At 43.9% G+C, this 19,345-nt stretch overlaps 1 protein-coding gene across 1 annotated transcript in view; it reads left to right on the forward strand.

The window, feature by feature from the left end:
- The window catches only part of arhgef10lb (Rho guanine nucleotide exchange factor (GEF) 10-like b), a gene marked incomplete at both ends in the record, with an annotated part of 122,953 nt that overhangs the window by 87,636 nt on the left and 15,972 nt on the right, over nt 1–19,345 (forward strand). The window contains 3 exons of the mRNA XM_080534328.1: nt 764–864; nt 1,758–1,879; nt 6,616–6,702. Of these exons, the coding sequence (XP_080390454.1) occupies nt 764–864; nt 1,758–1,879; nt 6,616–6,702 (310 nt within the window). The remainder of the gene's footprint in view (nt 1–763; nt 865–1,757; nt 1,880–6,615; nt 6,703–19,345) is intronic.

The raw sequence follows: 19,345 nt of genomic DNA on the forward strand, positions 1-19,345 counted from the left end.
ACCGTTAATTAGACTACATGTTTGTGTTCAGGTTACTAGGCAAGTTGAAGTTCAGTTGCGGAACTATTATTTGTTGTCGGAGCCAAAATAAATGATCAAATAAACAAACAAATCATAATCTGTTGTCGCTTATTACTGTTAACTAATAAATGGCGCTGTAGAACTGTTGTATAAAATCAATATCACACTCGGGTCGTGCTGTTATACAGCCTGCGGCCTCGTACCTACGACCGAATCACAGACGTGCTGATATTCAGTATAACAGCACTCCCTCTCTTGTGATATTGCTTAAACATGCAACAAAACAACGATGACAAAACAAACCAGACACGACACGACTTGGGGGTAGTTCACAGTTCCAAATAGTAGTAGGTTTCCAGGGTATATATTCCTCAGTGGTTCATATGCGTCTCAATCACTTCCTCCTCTCTTCAATCACCTCCCTCAGGTAGGAAATTAGCATGAAGTAACACCCGCCAACAGGCAAGCCACTCCCCCATGTACCCTGGGTAGCCAATCACCCACTGAGCTTACCATGACAGACATGACATATATACAACAGAAATAGTTGGATCGTGACTGTATGTGTGAACTTATGCATGAGAGAGAAAGAGTGGAGAGAGAGAGAGAGTGGAGAGAGAGAGAGAGAGAGAAAGTGAGAAGAGAGCAAGAAGAGAGAGATGTGTAAGTGAGTGTGTGTGCACACGTGTGGGTACCTGTAATATGTCATATTATGAAAATGTATGTGTGTTTTGCCCCTCAGATCTGGACGGCCGGTCAGTTTCATGGTGGTCTTTAACACTCCCAGCCCTCTCAGCAAGATCTCCTGGGTGAACCGCCTGCACCTTGCCAAAATAGCCCAGAGTGAGTAGAGTTCTCTCCCTGCTCTTATCACAATGGCTCTGTCTGTTTTAACATGACAGGAAGGCTAGGGGCTTGAGATATGAGATAATAGGCACATAGGCAACACTGGGGCAACCCCCCATTAAAATATAGAAATGACAATCCACAATCTTAGAAGGTTAATTTGTGTGTGAATAAAGATGAATAGTCTACAGAAGATCAAAGATAGTAGGTTGTTGATAGTCATGGTTGTTGAGCATGCCGACTACCAATGGCCCCTGGCCTGAGCTAGATTACTCTTCCTGCTACGACTGGTGAATTGATGATTCATTCGCTTAGTTAATGTATCGATTGAAGTCGCTTTGGAATAAGGCGTCTGCTAAATGCCAAAAATGTAAATGTAAATGGTTTGAACAAACATTTTTTTACATTTATAACACAGATCAATATTATATATTTGTTTGTTTTTTACTTTTCAAAGCAGCTATTTTCATTGGAGTATGATTGCCGAGGCTCTGCTTCCCCTGACCCCACGTCCCTGGTTTGAGAAGCTACTTCATATTATAGGCTGCTCAGGGATGACACGACAGGTTGAAAAAGAAGTCAATAACTTCAAACAACCAAAAACAGACCTTAATAAGAATGTACAGTAAGGGTCCTACCTTCTGTATAGCAATGCTGCAAAGTGAAAACGGCCTATCTGGTCCAAATGGATGAGCATGTAAAGATCAGAGTTAAACATGAGGTTAGGAAGGTAAGGTTAGGGTTAGAGGTTGGGAATCATTTTAAGAGAGAAAGAGTCAGACTTCCTGTTTAGCAGGAGGGTTAGGGTCGTGACAACCACATGTGACCCTCTGGGATGTAATTCTGATTGGGCAGAGGTATTACAACTGAATGTGTCATTGTCGTCTCAGGAGATGAGAACCTGCCAGGCTGGGTCTGTGGAGAGGATGATGGGAAGACTAAGCCTCCATTCTGGTGCCCGCTGCTGGCCTGCCGAGTGCCTGTGTTCTCACCCAAACCACTCCAACAAAAGGTGAGTCATAGCAACAGCTGTGGGAAAACCCTAATCGAATTAAATCAAATGATGTGACAATACAATTGTCGCAAATTGCTTTACAACAGAAAAACAAACAACTTAAACAACCAATACAGTAAAAAACTAAATAAAAAAGAACACCCAAAGTAGACCCCCAAAAAGCACAAAGCCCCTCGTATAGACGAAAGCAAAACAAAAAAGCATAACGGTACAGGTTGGTATGATGGTTGATATGATGACAATGCAAACTGATGACATCTGAGAAATGATGGTATATTACCAGGCTGGGGCCGGTAATGTGTAAATAAAAAGTGTTTAACATAAAAACCATAGTAAATAAACTACAATACAATAAAACAAGAGGTAGGAGATACGAAATAATCAAATAAACATAACATAATACAACCAGGAATAAAACAAAAAATAGAAGATAAGATAGGAGTAAAAGTGCTAGTTGACATAGACAGTAGATAAAAGCCAGGCTAAAACGGTGTGTTTTAAGTTTTCTTATAAAGATATCCACACTCTCAGCCACCCTCAAGTCCTCCAGCAAGCCGTTCCACAGTCTTGGGCCATAGCGGCTAAAGGCCTCGCCATGAGTCTTAGACTGGACCCCTGGAGACCAGTACCAGAGGACCTGAGGGATCTAGTGGTAGACCAGTACTAGAGGACCTGAGGGATCTAGTGGTAGACCTGGGGCCTCATTTATAAAAAAAGTACTTGAAAGTCATCTTTGACTTTCACGTAAGCACATTTTTCTAAACGGACGTAAGCATTATTTATAAAACGGGCTGCGCTTGTTTCAAATTGCGTACGTGCTTCCTTCTATAAATACCAACGCAGGTAAAATTAACGCAGGTGAATGAGGTTTGTATTAACGCCTGTGATAGCGGCTCAATTATAGCGGCTCAATTAAGCTAAGTGCTATAACATAGGGTAGGCATTCGTCTGGAAGCGGGAGAGGGCAGAGAAGGGTGGCTTCTCTGTAAGTTGCATTTGTAATGTTTGATCATGACAACTAACTAGGCAAATGCTTATACTCAGTACTCAAGTTGTAAAAGAAAATCAGGGGAGGTGGTGGATTTTTATCATTTTATCATTTATGACAATTTTAGCATCCCCACAGCGTCAGTGACTTCAGTGTCAGTGACTTGGTAAACATGTCATTGCATGTGTGCGTGCCCCCTCGCACCTTGAAATAGCAGTAATACCACGTAAAATGACATAATGGATGGAAAGGGGGGATGGCAGTTTTAGAAGGGGGATGATTTTGACTGTTTTTATTTCAGGGGGGATGCCATCCCCCCTCATCTCGAGTGCTGCTTATACTGTAATAATATAATGGTCTTATTCTTATCAGGTGACATTGAAAACATGACTCCCTTTGCGGACTCCCAGACACCGGAGACAATCCAGTATAATCAATTATAAACATCAGTTCCCTTTAAATCTTGAATTAAACTCATTTTCTCGGCTGATAACAACATCGTTAATTTTATTATCACTTAATGAAAACGAACTTCTCCATGACCACAATAGCATGCTGAACACACTGAACTTTGAATGGAGTCTTAGTCATGTACCGTTAACGAGATATAATACGAAAAGCATATTTTTCTATGTCCTGAAAAATCAAACTCCCCGCTGAGAAAGGCAGCTGGAAAGGCAGCTAATACAGCCAATCATGGACCTTGGATAATGAAGAACAGGCCAATGAAACATTGGTAAGATAAGACAATTAGAACACAATTAGAACACTAGGTATCCCCCACAAGGATGACGCGCAAGCGCAAAGATGCGTTCCTTATTGCACATTTTTGTTATTGTTGTTTATCTTATTTATTTATGATGAAAGATGAGGGATGAAATAAGACCCCAAATAATATTTTGAGCATTTAGGGTCTGTGTGTGTCTCTGTGTAAGAGAACATAAATTATGAGAGGGGACATGTGACTTGACTTGTTAACATTGATAAATCATACAATTAATGGTGTTGCACCATTTTCACCTTATAGAATGTCAGTACCAGCAGTGTACTGTCTAAACTAGTGTTGAATATTTTACTGTCATTTTACAAATTGAAATAAATCACTTCTGTCCCAGTGGTGTTAAACATGCCTACCAGCAGACAGATTTCAACATGAGAGACTCACTGTTCCCAGATTAACAAGAGGTAAAAAATAAACATCTTACAGTAGTAAACATCTTACAGTAGCAACCACCATGATATGTAGCCCATTCAGAGGCCCATTTAATCACAGGTCCATCATGGAAAGGAGCCTAGCGTCAGTTCAGACAGGGAACCAGGTCAACAGGACAGCTGGTTCAGACGTATGCACAAACACCATCACATGTTCATCAATTGGAGGCTTAAAAGCAACCACGTATGCACTCCTAAATAGTTTCAACAGTTGTGACATGGTGGTAATGGGTACTGTATTATTAGAGTAGGTTTTGTGTGGTTGTCCCACCCACCACCTCCAGCCTCTACCCACCACCCCCAGCCTCCACCCACCACCCCCTGCCTCCACCCACCACCTCCAGCCTCCACCCACCACTCCCAGCCTCCACCCACCACCCCCAGCCTCCACCCACCACCCCCTGCCTCCACCCACCACCTCCAGCCTCCACCCACCACTCCCAGCCTCCACCCACCACCCCCAGCCTCCACCCACCACCCCCAGCCTCCACCCACCACCCCCAGCCTCCACCCACAACTGTGTGTTCTACACACCTCCCCAGCCTGGCTGGCAGGGTTAAAGACAGAAGGACTGTTTGTACCTTGAGTGGGCAAAACTCATTAAAGCATTAAAATGCAGTCAGATGAAAGGAACTTCTATTTTATGAAAAATTATTAATATGATAAATTGTGTGTGCTTGTATTATTGTGTGTGTGTGTGTGTGTGTGTGTGTGTGTGTGTGTACCTACATGTGTGTGCGTGCGCACTGCGCAGAGGAGATTACATACAGTACTGATATTGCCCTCCCCATCTCTTCTGAACAAAGTGAAAGTCACCTTCAGTCTAGACTCCACCAAAGACAGGAAACGCTTCAGACGGCAGTCAGCCCTGTCATGAGCTCCAGTCAGCCCAATCATCACCAACATGTCGCTTCTGCTCCCTAAGGACACACACACCACGGGCACTGCCAACACTGTATCAACACGCTCCGATCACACTCTTCTTTTAAAAAGAAGTTAATATGCTTACATTTTTCACTCTTATTCTTTCTTTCTTGGAATAGAGGCGAGATGAAAAGCGTAAGCTTATTTCTGGTGACTTGCCGAAGCCATTGAGTCCTCCTGCTGGTAATCCGTAAAGCGGGGGGAAAAGCTGGACAGTATTCAAAATAATCTTCGCTCGTGGAGTTTGAATGACTGAGAGCTGGATTAAGGTCATACTCCACAAGATATGTTTTCATTCAAAGAGTTGGCAAAGGGTGATTGTGTCGTTGTCATAATTACTGTAGGTAAGACAGTTTAAGGTTTTAGAAGTCATATTTTTCTAAATCAAGGGGTATTTCTTTAGTACACATAAACTGAGTAGCACATTTCTCTTCATCTGACTCATTTGAAATTCAGACGCCTCCGTGTCAGAAATGTGTTGCATGGCGTTTACAAATTCAAAGGACTCCTTCTGGCGAATAAAATATACGTTTGACCACATTTATATGGAAATGCAGCTGAGATGCAGTTATCTGAGACCACACAGCAATGCAGGGTGCACACACATGGATTTGATCTGTGCTTCCACAATGTTACAATCTGCATCAATACACATGGAGGAATCAGGAGTGTAACAAAGCATTACCAGAATTCATTTCTGTTTTCATGACTAAATAATCACCATAACTGCAGTACAACACTGTTTTGTTAAAACAAACAAACTAACCAACCAACCAATACCCGGTAGCTCTGATACCGCATATAGGCCCTTTTCAATCAACCCTGATCAAAATGTTATTCTTCTTTAGCTGTATGAATGCACAATTGGAACTGAACAAAACAATCTTCCCAGCAGTGTGACAAAAAATGTATTCGACTGCATATCAAGGAAACCGCTTATAGGATTTACAGAACAAAGAAATGTTCATTCTGATGCTAGTATGTGAATGAATAGTGTTTATATTCATGAACTCCATTATTTTGGAATGTTCATTGGTATGTAGGGAATCTATTTGTTTGGGTTCGCTTTTATGTTATTTGAATCAAGCAGGGTGACATAGAAATGTTGAGACAACATTAAAGGAAAACAGTATATTCAAGACAGTATTCAACATTCACATTCAGGTCTATTATCCTTAATGGACATGCTCTGCTCTGGGATCCATACATGCTGTCTGAGTAGTTAGCTGTTCTTTTCCTTACAAAGGCCCACCGCTCAGAATATCCTATACTTGTATGGAACATGCACACTTTATTTATTGTGAATGTACAAATATGTGATTTGTGTAAAAATACAAAAAAAAAATATTTGGGGTTTTGGGTTGAATTAATTTAAACTATTTATTAATACATTAGAATTTGGCTAAAAATTCACAGCTTCAAAAGGCATACCTTACATAATAATAATAAAAATATATATATATAATTGATAATTTATTGATTTACACATTTACTATTGAAGTATAACCCATTTGGTCAGAATTGCAATGCAGACTGACTGCACATGTAAAACTGAACCTTTGTGTTGTTGTTGTTGTTGTTGTTGTTGTTGTTGTGTGTTTGTGTGTAGCTGGAGACGGCCCTTCACTACCCAGGCCAGTGTGCCCTGCTGGGCTTCTCTGCTGCCAGTACGTCTCTGCCACAGGGGTACCTCTGGGTAAGCATGTTCTGCTCTAGACACAGGGTCTAGAGCAGGGGTCTTCAACCTTTTTCAACCCAAGGACCCCTTGGATGAGAGACAAATAGAACAGGGACCCCCACATGTAATATATATTTTTAAATGTCTCACATTTTAAAGCCTATAATAACTTTTATATTTACTTCATTCACCTTTTATTTCACCGTATTAACCTATTTATAAACTGGGTTATTAGCCTATATGTGTTTATGATTGATAAAACGTTCATGCATAATTATGATTGGTTATTATTATTGTTGTTGTTGTTGTTGTTGTTGTTGTTGTTGTTGTTGTTGTTGTTGTTGATGAGCAGTGGCGGACTCAGGCTGTTTGAAGGGCAGGGGCAAAAAGAAAAAAAGGGCAGCTGCTGGACAACATGGGACCCCATCAGTGCACATGGTCAAGTTTAGACCATTGGAAGGGCAGCCAATAGGGCACATCCTCTAATTTTGCCACTCAAAAGGGCACTTTAGTGCAACTTTTTTCCACTGTGGGGGCTCATGGTCAGGTTTAGACCATTGGAGGGGCACCAATAGAGCACGTCCTCTCATTTTCGCCACTCAAAAGGGCACTTAAGAGAGATGTTTTTCAACCGTGGGGGCACCAGGAGGGGCGGTCGCCCCCCCTGCCCCCCCCCCCTTGAGTCCGCCAGTGTTGATGAGGCTTATATTTTCTATTATTATTATTTTTCAACAATGAAACTTTTAGCTTCAGGAAACCAGGTATGCCTACCTCAGTGAGATGACTGGCCCTGGTGGGTGGTACACACCCTGTCTATTCTGGGGGAGATGGAGGTTGTCAGGCAGAGCATCATGTCATCCTCAGGCTGCAGTCTGGAACTGTATTTGCTCTTCAGGTAGGTGAGGGAGGAGAATCCTCTTTCACAAAGATAAGTTGTTGCAAAACGCAAGAGGCTCACCATGGCCTTTGCTGTCAGTTGGGGGAAGTATTTCTGGCAATGGATCCAGAACTGGGTGAGAGGCTGTGACTCGTACACATTCTTGTGTGTACTGTCTATTAGCTGATCTTCCTCAGCGGCTGGCAGGTTTAGGCGTCGGATTCATTGTCTTTGAATGGAAACCGTATCCATGTCTTGTGCTTAGACGTTGGCACATGCACATCAAAAAAGTACTTCTCAAATTGACTTTCGAGTGCCTCCAAGTGATCAACAATTGCGCATTTCACGTCAGGCGAGGGCACCGCGGAATCCGCGGAAATGCATTGAAATGCGCAGCCAGCTCCGCGCGGTTTTGGCCAACCAGAATCTCGTGGATAGCTGTGCGTAATTCAAAGACATGCGCCAATAGTCAGGTTTGTTATATAATTTTGTGGGAATGTTTTGGGGATTTGCTAATCTATACATTTTTGGAAAGGGCATTGTATGAGGAATCAGAAAATATATGTTTCCATTTGCACAGATGTCTGAAAGGCGGCCATCTTGGCATTTAAGAAATGGCCGCCATAATACGCACGTTTTGTAATATCTTGGCTTCTAAATAAGCTAGAACATTTGAACTGCTAAACCTACATTTTCAGGGTCAAGGAATCCAATGGTTGTAGTTACAAAGCTATTATATATTTTTTTTTATATCATCACATAAAAATGTGTAACTTATACTTTAAGAAATTGTCGTTTTTCTATTACTTCCATACGTGAGTCCACAGACCACAGTATGATCACGACAACCTCCTGCATTAGATAGTCTCGATGTTATGATTTAAACTTTTGTTGGCTTTTTGGGGGGATTTGCTAATCTATACATTTTTGGATGTTATGGCAACAGTACAGAGGCAGGTAAATCTTTAGCCTAATGGCATATTTAATGATCTTCTTTCGGCGTATGGGTAGTTGTTTTCCTCTCCACTCCACCATGCTCGGGGCCGAGGGGCTACCCTTTTACCACCCCGAGACCTGGTTGAGGGGCTCACCCTGGCTATATTTCTGGACACCCCTCCAGAAGCCACGTCATCGTCTTGTCATCTAGTACCGACAGAACATGCATCCCGTTGGGTGGGTGGTACACCGGGCAATCCAGGATAACATGGTCTGCGGTTTGGTCCTCTGCGCCACACTCGCACGACGCATTTGGGGCCAAGCCCCATCTGTGCATTGATGAGCGGAAACGTCCGATGCCGGTCCGGAGACGATTGAGCCTCACCCAGGATAGCCTTGGCAAGTCCATCCCGAGGGGCTCAGGGCCGGCGACTGGGATATGGTCGCGGAGTTTGGAGGTGTTTGCCTCCCACTCCGCGCGCCACATATAATCCGCCCATCCTGCCGCACTGATGTTAAGATCTCTGCATTGCTGCCTGAGATCCTGTGCGGCAGGCACAAATGGGTGTCTCGACTTGAGACGCCGGGAGGGCTCCGCTGTTATAGTGAGCCTATCGTGGAGCAGATGGTTATTAAGCTCCACGGCCCGGCAGGCGAGACGTGCTGTGGCTCCCATGCGGCGGAGGCCTGCGGGCTGGATGCCTGCTAGGATGGGAAGGTTGTCCACGGGGGTAGGTCGCAGGCATCCTGTCACAAACCGCAAGGCTTCGTTTATAGGCGAGTCGATGAGGCGGGTTTGGGCACTGCGACACCATACTGGGGCGCAGTATTCACTAGTTGAATAAAGGAGGGCTAGGGCTGCCGTGTGCAAGGTCTTTGCGCCGGCGCCCCAGCCTGAGCCAACCAGTCGCCTCATCAACGCCACACGAGCTGTTAACTTCTTGCGCAGTGACTCGAGGTGCCGGCGAAACGTGAGCGTCCTGTCCAATGTCACGCCGAGATAGATTGGCTCAGCGGAACATGGCAGGGGAGTTCCATCTAGGTATACTCTAAGCTCACATTTAGCCTCCCTGTTGTTAAGGTGGAAGGCAGCCGACACCGTCTTTGCCTCGCTAAGCTTCAATCTCCATTTCCGGAAGTATGCCACTAGTGTCTGCATGTCCTGGCTCAGAATCCCCTCCACAGACTGCCAATTTCCAGCAGAGTACACCACTGCGAGGTCGTCTGCGTAGGCGTACTTCCGCGAGAGTGTGTTGGGCAGGTCATAGGTGTAGATATTATAGAGGAGGGGGGCCAGGACCGATCCCTGAGGGACGCCGTTCTTAAGGCGTCGAAGCCTGCTTAGCTGTCCGCAACCGGTGGTAAGGGTAAAGCTGCGGTTACGGATGAGCTCCATGATCATTCTGACCATGTGCCTGTCCGGCAGCAGGCGGAGCAGCTTGCAGGTGAGGCCGCGATGCCATACGGTATCGTAGGCAGCCGTCAGGTCTATAAAGACGGCCCCGTCTCGAGGATCTTGAAGGGGATGCATAACAGAGAGATGGGACGGTAACTCTTAGGGTCCCCTTCAGGCTTATTCGGTTTAGGGATCGCAACAACTAGGGCTCTTCGCCAGATTTTGGGGATCTTGAGTTGGCGCAAACAGGAAGTGAGGAACGCTCTCAGGCAGGACTTCAAGGCGGGTGCGGCATGGAGAATAAGCTCCGTATATCATATTTAATGATAAAAATAGGGAATGAAACAAAATAAATGAATGGGAGGAATGTGGGGAGTGTATGGTGTGCTGGTTGTTCTGTTGGTGGGATGTGTATTTACTCTATGTGTAATGACAGGCGGGTTGTGTCTCTTGACTATGTATAAGCGTTTATGCTATGTGTGATGTGATATGTGAATGGCGAGTCCAATGCGTGCCAATGTGAGCTGGGCTGTTAGATTAGTTCATCATCATCACTTTCGTGCGTCACAGCTTGGGAATCGTCATCGTTCTGGCACTGGCTGCTGCACATGTCGGTACAGGCTAAGTTCTTAGCTCTGCATGAACATCTGCCAGAAGAACAGTCAGTTTTGCATTTGCATTGTACCATCTCAATGATGGACTTTGGGGCTGGGAGGACGTCTGTGGTTGTTGGTTTAAGCATGCCATCCTCATGTTTGGAGTACCAATTTTGCAGGGGATCCAATTAGCCTATGGATCCTGCAGAGCAATGGCTGCCTGTGCCCATATACTTTTTTTTTAAGAAGAAGAATACAAAAAATTGCTTTGTAACTCCAACCATTGGATTCATTGACCCTGAAAATGTAGGTTTAGCAGTTCAAATCAATGTTCTAGCTTATTTAGAAGCCAAGATATTACAAAACGTGTGTATTATGGCGGCCATTTTGTAAATGCCAAGATGGCCGCCTTTCAGACATCTGTGCAAATGGAAACATATATTTTCTGATTCCTCATACAATGCCCTTTCCAAAAATGTATAGATTAGCAAATCCCCAAAAAATTCCCACGAAAGTTTAAATTGAAACATAGTGAACCTGACTACAATACTGATCCACGGGATCTGACCTCGGAATGGTAAAGGAGCGGCGCATAGAGAAGCAAAGAGGCGGGTTTGTTATTATCAAACTAGTAACTAAATTAGTAACGTTATGCTAGTTATTAATTAACGTTAATTTCGCAAAGAAGACCGAACTGCAGCGTTTTAGCCAACACCTAGCTTGCTAGACAGGTGTGTTATTTTTTCCAGCTGACTTTATGTTAGACTCTGCATCATGGGCATAATTTATTTTGTAAATTGTTTTTGTCAAAAGTAGTTTATTATTGCCTATTAATGCTTGTACTTTACTCAATATCATTTTTGTTATATTTTTTAATTCTCACTGATTATTTTGGTGAAAATTGTGAATTATTATGACAAAAATTGGCGGACCCCCTGCAGTACCTCTGCGGACCCCCTAGGGGTCGCGGACCCCCGGTTGAAGACCACTGGTCTAGAGAGATATGATGCCAGCAACCCTCCAGTCACCAGCTCACATGCAGCTCCCTCCTGAGGCGGGGATCAAACCATTGACCTTCTGATTGCTAGCCGGCCTCTCTAACCTCTAGGCTACTGGCCTCTCTAACCTCTAGGCTACCTGCCTCTCTAACCTCTAGGCTACCTGCCTCTCTAACCTCTAGGCTACCTCTCTCTCTAACCTCTAGACTACCTGCCTCTCTAACCTCTAGGCTACCTGCCTCTCTAACCTCTAGACTACATGCCTCTCTAACCTCTAGGCTACCCGCCTCTCTAACCTCTAGGCTACCTGCCTCTCTAACCTCTAGGCTACCTGCCTCTCTAACCTCTAGGCTACCTGCCTCTCTAACCTCTAGACTACCTGCCTCTCTAACCTCTAGGCTACCTGCCTCTCTAACCTCTACCTACCTCTAACTACCTGCCTCTCTTACCTCTAGACTACCTGCCTCTCTAACCTCTAGACTACCTGTCTCTCTAACCTCTAGGCTACCTGCCTCTCTAACCTCTAGGCTACCTGCCTCTCTAACCTCTAGGCTACCTGCCTCTCTAACCTCTAAACTACCTGCCTCTCTACCCGCTAGACTACCTGCCTCTCTAACCTCTAGACTACCTGCCTTTCTAACCTCTAGACTACCTGTCTCTCTAACCTCTAGGCTACCTGCCTCTCTAACCTCTAGACTACCTGTCTCTCTAACCTCTATACTACCTGCCTCTCTAACCTCTAGGCTACCTGCCTCTCTAACCTCTAGACTACCTGCCTCTCTAACCTCTAGGCTACCTGCCTCTCTAACCTCTAGGCTACCTGCCTCTCTAACCTCTAGGCTACCTGCCTCTCTAACCTCTAGGCTACCTGCCTCTCTAACCTCTAGACTACCTGTCTCTCTAACCTCTAGGCTACCTGCCTCTCTGACCTCTAGACTACCTGTCTCTCTAACCTCTAGACTACCTGCCTCTCTGACCTCTAGACTACCTGCCTCTCTGACCTCTAGACTACCTGCCTCTCTAACCTCTAGACCAGAGGTTCCCAAACTTTTTTTAACCAAGGCACCCCTGAAGCTTTCCCCCTTCTCCAAGGCACCCCAACTCTACGAAGATTTTAAAAATGCCTCGGAGCTTAAACTAAAAACAATACACGATGAATTGGTTTGAAAATGTGTGTTTATATATAATACATAAGTATTGCCCCAATGAATTTTAACAAGATAATAAAAGTAATAAATGAACTGTAATGGATGGGCAAGAATGCATAGGTCAGTCAAACTATCGCTAAATTAAATAAAATTGTGGCCCTCAAGGATTGTACAATATGGGAGTAGACTCAGAGGGAATTCTTCACACAAATAAAATATCAAAGGCCTGTATAATCAATCAATGGAACAATGCTTTTTTGGGGGGCTTAATAATGCCTTAAAATGTAATTCTCATTTCAATGCTCATTCTGAGATTATTATTTCACATCTGAACCAAACGGGTAACTCACAACTATAATAATTTAACAATAATAATCATGACAGAATTGTAAAAATTGAGAGAAATACAAAACAAAGAAATATGTTGTGCGCATTAGTGGGACACATGCGCCTGCTTTTGGGAGCAGAGTCTCTTTATGCAGGGAGAGATAGTGGACAGCGCGACACGCAGGTCCTGTTCCACTGACAGACGCGTGCGTGTCTTGTTCTTGACGTATGCTAGAGAAGAAAAAGCCAGCTCGCACAAGTAGGAGGTTGGGAAGGGTAAAAGCACCTTGATGGCGCTCTCTGAGAGAGATGGATATTCATGTCCCACAAGCAGTCAAAACCTATCCAAACCTAGCTCACCATGTTTTGTTTTTTTTGTGATCAAGATTTTTTATTGCTTTTATCAACACATAACAACGACAATACAGAACAAGAAAGGAAGGGAGGGAAAAAATAAAGAAAACAAAAAAGAAAAGGGGTAGTGTAGCAGACAAGTCACAGCCAAATAGTAGAAATACAACACAATCCGGATTGGGGTAAGTGGAAAATCAAATCATAGAGCAGTCAGGTTAGTCAAGTTCAATGAATAAGCCTTCCACGCATCAACTGTACTGGGCCTTGCTTTGTTCAATCTGGCCGTTGTGCACTCAAGATTCACAATCCTCTGTAAAGAGTAAAACCAAAAAGTGTTCATACTGAAATCAGGTGTCATCCAATGTTGAAGAATAGTTTTCTTTGCAGAGGTGAAACCAGCAAATAGCATTTTCTTTTGCGTAATACTTAAATCAAAATCAGAGTCATCATTGAGCAAACATAAACATGGATTAGGAACATAGTCAATCTTAAATAACTTGGACATTACAGAATTGACATGGTTCCAAAAGTTGGCCACGACTGGACACTCCCAGAACATATGGAGAAATGAACCCGGTGTGGGGGTAGGGCAGAATTGACAGTAGTAGTTGGGTTGTAGTTTCATTAAGTATCTTCTATATGGTGTAGCATAGGCCCTGTGGATGACTTTAAAATGAATTAACTGATGAGCTAAGTTTTTGGAGGTTGAATTGAGATTAGACCATATTGGGCCGGTTTCACAGACAAGGCTTAAGCCTAATCCTAGACTAAAAGACTTCAATGGAGATTTTACATTGAAAGTGTGATTTAGTCCAGGACTAGGCTTAAGCCTTGTCTCTGAAACCGGCCCTACGTGTCCCAGTTTGGGTGGAAATCCAATTCACCAAGCTCTCGGCTCCATAAAGCCTCAACCGCAAGTGGTTTTTTAATTGCGTCCATTAGATTGCGATATATTCTGGATACACAGCCACGAGAGGTTGGGGTATGTTCAATCCAGGCTATCATGGGGTGAGTTGGAAGTGGGGAGCGCCAAGGCACTCCATAGGCCTTGAGTGAGGACCTCAGCTGTAGATAGACAAAATATGATGACGCTGGAAGGACAAACTTAGTTTGGAGGTGCTGGAATGAAACTAGGCCATCATTGTCATACAGGTCTCTGAGAGTATTTACACCCGAGAGCTCCATGTTTGCTGGGTGAATGGTCGGTTACCCGACATTAAGTTTTGGTTATTCCATAGAGGAGTGGAGGAACAGAATCGCAAGGAACCTCCCATGATTTTCTCAGACGCTTTCCACACCTTAAGGGCGTTATCTATAATGCAACCAAATCTATGACTGAGAGTCCTACGTCCAGTGCCTGAGAAAAGTAAATCCTCTAATCTGACTGGACTGACCAGGCCTGCCTCTATTGACCTCCAAGGTACTTTTGAATTTGGATTCACCCAGGTGCGTAAGGCTTGAGTCTGGAAAGCTAAATAATACATCTTAAAATCTGGAATTGCCATCCCACCCGACAATTTGGGTTGTTGCAAAGTTGTAAGACGGATTCTCGAGCGTTTGCCAGCCCATATGAACCTTGAGACCAACGAATTAATATCATCAAAGTATTTGGGTGGTGGGGGTAATGGTAACATGGAAAACAGGAAGTTGATCCTTGGCAAAACATTCATCTTGATTATCGTGGCTCTGCCCTGAAGAGATATTTTGAGGCTATCCCATCTTTGAATGTCCGTTTTGATTTTGTTCAAGGTTACATCAAAGTTGTCTTTAATTATCCGTGGTATGGTTGGGTATATAGTGATGCCAAGGTAAGTAAATGTATCTTTCACTGGGATATGTCTAGGGAGACAGGAGGTTCTTGCTGAAGGACTAAGGGGCATTAGAATTGACTTCGTCCAGTTAATCTTATAGCCTGACAATCTACTGAAATCTTCAAACATTTCTAACACATGGGGGGCAGAAGTATCAATATTATCTAGAAATAATAGAATGTCATCAGCATATAATGAGATGTGGTGGCTATGATCTAGAATTGAAATGGGGGAAATGCAAGTACTCTGTCTGATGGCCTGGGCTAAGGGCTCAAGAGAGAGACAGAACAAGAATGGTGACAATGGGCAGCCCTGCCTAGCTGAGCGCTCCAGTTGGATTGGAGGGGAAATAACATTACCTGTGAGAACAGAAGCGGTTGGTGCATTATACAAAGTCTTAATCATAGCAATGAAATTAACCCCAAAGCCAAGATGGTCTAAAACAGCCCACATGTAGTTCCATTCAAGCCGATCGAAAGCCTTCTCAGCGTCAAGCGAGAATACTGCACAGGGGCTGGGAGAGCTATCGGTTAAATTTATGATATGAAGCAGTCTGCGCATATTGTCAGATGCAAGGCGTCCCTTCATGAACCCTGTCTGGTCTTCACTGATCAAGGCGTCTGTTATAGCCTCCAATCGTATAGCCAAAACCTTAGCATACAGTTTCTGGTCACACGAGATCAGGGAGATAGGCCTGTAGCTAGAGCACTCCAAAGAGTCTCTCCCCTTTTTTAACAAAAGAGAGATAAGGGCAACTTTTTGATCTCTGTGAAAATCACCTCTAGATATAGCATCATTAAAGGAGTCCATAATAAGAGGACCTATCAACTCCCAAAGTACTAAATACAGTTCTGGTGGAAGACCATCTAAGCCCGGCGATTTTCCTTTCTGTAGAGATTGAAGGGCATTGTGTAGCTCCTTTAAGTCAAGAGGGCAGTCAAGAACTTCCCTGTCAGTCTGTGATATCTTAGGTAAATTGAGGCCATGAAGGAACGCCTTGCAGCGAGATGTATCATAATCTATGTCAGATTGGTACAGGTTGGAGTAAAATGTTTGAAATATACTATTCACAGCTTGGGGAGCAGTATGAACAGTGCCCGCAGAGTCTCTAATAGCATTTATAGAGGCCTTGCTTTCATTCTCCTTCAGTCTCAGTGCCAATAAGCGGCTGGGCCTTTCAGCATCAAAATAATATCTCTGTCTCGTTCTATGAAAGATAAATTCAGCCTTTGAGAGAGATATAGCATTATATTCTCCTTTGAGACAAGCGAGCCGTGTGGCTTGATCTTCTGTAAAATCTTGTTTTTGTAAATGTTCTACTGTTTTTATTTCCTTCTCTAGCTCATTAAAACGCTTGTTACGTGCTTTAGAGAGAGTGGAGGAGAACGAAATACAAAGGCCCCTGAGAAAACATTTGGTTGTTTCCCACAAAATTTGAGGATTGTCACACTGTGCTCTGTTTATAGCAAGAAATACTTCAAGTTCAGCTTTAAGAAAGATCGAAAAGTCAGGGTTTGTCAACAAAGTGGTGTTAAACCGCCACCTAGTGGCCTTGTCAGTATTAGCAGAGAGCTGAATCTTGCATGACACAGGTGAGTGATCAGACAACAGTATTGGCAGAATATCAATTGGGGACATGGAGGGAATGAGGGATGGGCTTACAAAAATGAAATCAATTCTGGAAAAAGATTTATGTCTGTTAGAATAAAATGTATAATTTCTGGCCTTATTATTCTGAATTCTCCACACATCAACAACGTTTAAATCCGTTATAAATGAATTTAGAAGTGCAGTTGATTGTGAGCTTACATTAACTGGAGAGGACCTGTCTAATGAGGGATCGAGGACAGAATTGAAGTCACCACCTACTATTAAATGATAGCCTACAGAGTTTTCTAACAATGTGTTACTGATATCTGGTAGAAACTCTGCGTCGACTTCATTAGGGGCATAAATGGAGGCTAGCATCAATTTGACCTGGTTTATTCTCGTCTTTAAATCGCCCCTGTTTGTCATTTCTTATCTGATCAAGAGTCAAATGCAACCTCCTGTCAACCAAGACGAGCACACCCCGGGTCTTATTTTGAGCGCAAGAGTGCGCAATAACTTTAAAATGTTTGTTCTGAAAACGTGTAACGTCACATTCCTTAAGATGTGATTCCTGTATTAGAGCTACGGAGACTTTCTTACGGTGGAGGAATTCTAGAATCCGCGTTCTCTTTATAGCCGAGTTAAGCCCGTTCACATTCCAGCACATAACAGTTAGGTCAGACGCCATGGGATTCTAATGAGCAAATACAGAATATCTGAATGAAATGAAAGTTCTGGTCATGACTACTTAGTATTTCTATCAGTACAGTAAAAGTCCAATCCGTTACGCGACTTGTCCGTTGGGAGGGGGAGGGAGAAAAACAAATGAAGAGAAAAATACAATGTACAAAAAAGTTAGCAAACCGCGAAGGTAACCTACAGGCTTGCCAAAACATAAACATTCTCTGAGACGTGACTCAGTCTATTGCAACGCTGTAGCCCACAAATCGGCTCAATACACCACCTGCTAGTTATAACAATGAGTCTTTATCGAACTTAAAGAATCATATCATCCCCTCAAAAAAAGGTAGCCTAGACATGGCATTAAATAATGAAAATAACGGGATATCAGCAGGCCATCATAATGGTGAAAAATGATAGTTTGAGATAGGGGAACATAACAACCATACCTCGTTAGACCCAGCGTTAGTCAAAGTAAACATCCATAAGCAATTGCATATCCTGGGGGAAAATAAAGTAAAACAGTCATTTCTATTGTTGAAATCTAAAGCAGTCCCCATGGCAATGTCGTGGCTGATTAGGTGGTCAGTTCCATCCCGTCACCATCCTCGATCACCGGATCATTGACAGCGGTAGAGTCCTCTCGGCCGGGCCGCCTTGCAGGTGTGGGTCGCACGGGTCCTGTAGACAGCTTCGTTGTTGGGTCGCGCCGCACAGCACCGGCGTAGGATTCGGATTGGTGTGGCCGAAGTGGTGACTTCAAGGATCGGATGAAGTCCTCTGCTCTGGACGGACAGTCGAAGGACATCTTATTGCCATCATGCTCCATTTTGAGAATAGCGGGGTAGATTAGGAAAGGCTGCAGACCCATGGCATGCGCATCCTTGATAACCGTGTTGAACCCCTTCCTGTTGGTTGTAGTTGGGGCACTGTAGTCTGGGAAGAACAGGAGGGTGGATTTGTCTTGCTTCACTGGATATATCTTCCTAGCTTCCTTTAGGATGGTGGTCCTGTCCTGCCATCTCAGTAGACGGAAGATGAGGGTACGGGGGCGATTGCTGTTTTGCTCGCGGCCGTTATATATGCGGTGAGCACGGTCAATCTCGATGACTCGGCCAGCCAAGGAGGGAATCCACTTCACCAGGTTGGCTTTGAGGTAACCTGCCGCATCAGAGCCCTCCAACGACTCTGGTAAGCCTACCAGACGTAGATTATTTCGCCGAGCCCTATCTTCCATGTCAGCTGTTTTCTCTGTGAGTTGTTCCACCTGCTTTCGGAGTTCAGCAATGCTATGTCTGTCCTCGCGCACAGCCAACTGAACGGCGTCGATGCGGCTCTGGGTCTTTTGGGCTAGCTTAGCTTGGTGTTCGATATCCGTTTTCATACCTCGGACATACTCGTTGGTCTTTTCAATGTCGATTTTGATTGAGCAAAGCTGAGGGGTTAGGATGGAATCCACAGCATCTTTGATGGCCGAAGTAATAGCTGCGTTCAGGATGGATTGCTGTTCTTGCAGCGCTAGCCTGATACCGTCAGCAATGGCGACGTCGAGGTCTTCTTTAGAGATGGATGTATCTTTACATTTCTTCTTAGTTGGAGAGTTTTCAACCTCTCTTTTGCGACTTCCCATAGCAAGGGATGTGGTCATTGCTGTTTCTAATATATTATTCGATAAATTGTAAAGTATTAGTGCAATTAGGTGACAAATTGAGCAGACAAGAAGACTACGTATGCATCGTCAACGAGTGGTCACGTGACTCTCAGCTCACCATGTTTGAGCTTCAGTGTGCGGTCCATAATGAGCTCTGCCAGTTCATCTTGAGCTTTGCTGCTCAAACTAGCGGCTGCTCAATGCTGATGAGAGGGGGTTGAACGGATCCCGGAGCCAGTCGAAGTCTTCGTTCATTGGAGGGAAATAGGACTCAAATCTCTCCTCCAGCATACGTA

Source organism: Nansenia antarctica (assembly GCF_963989245.1).
Source record: "Nansenia antarctica genome assembly, chromosome: 6".
Classification (NCBI taxonomy): domain Eukaryota; kingdom Metazoa; phylum Chordata; class Actinopteri; order Argentiniformes; family Microstomatidae; genus Nansenia; species Nansenia antarctica.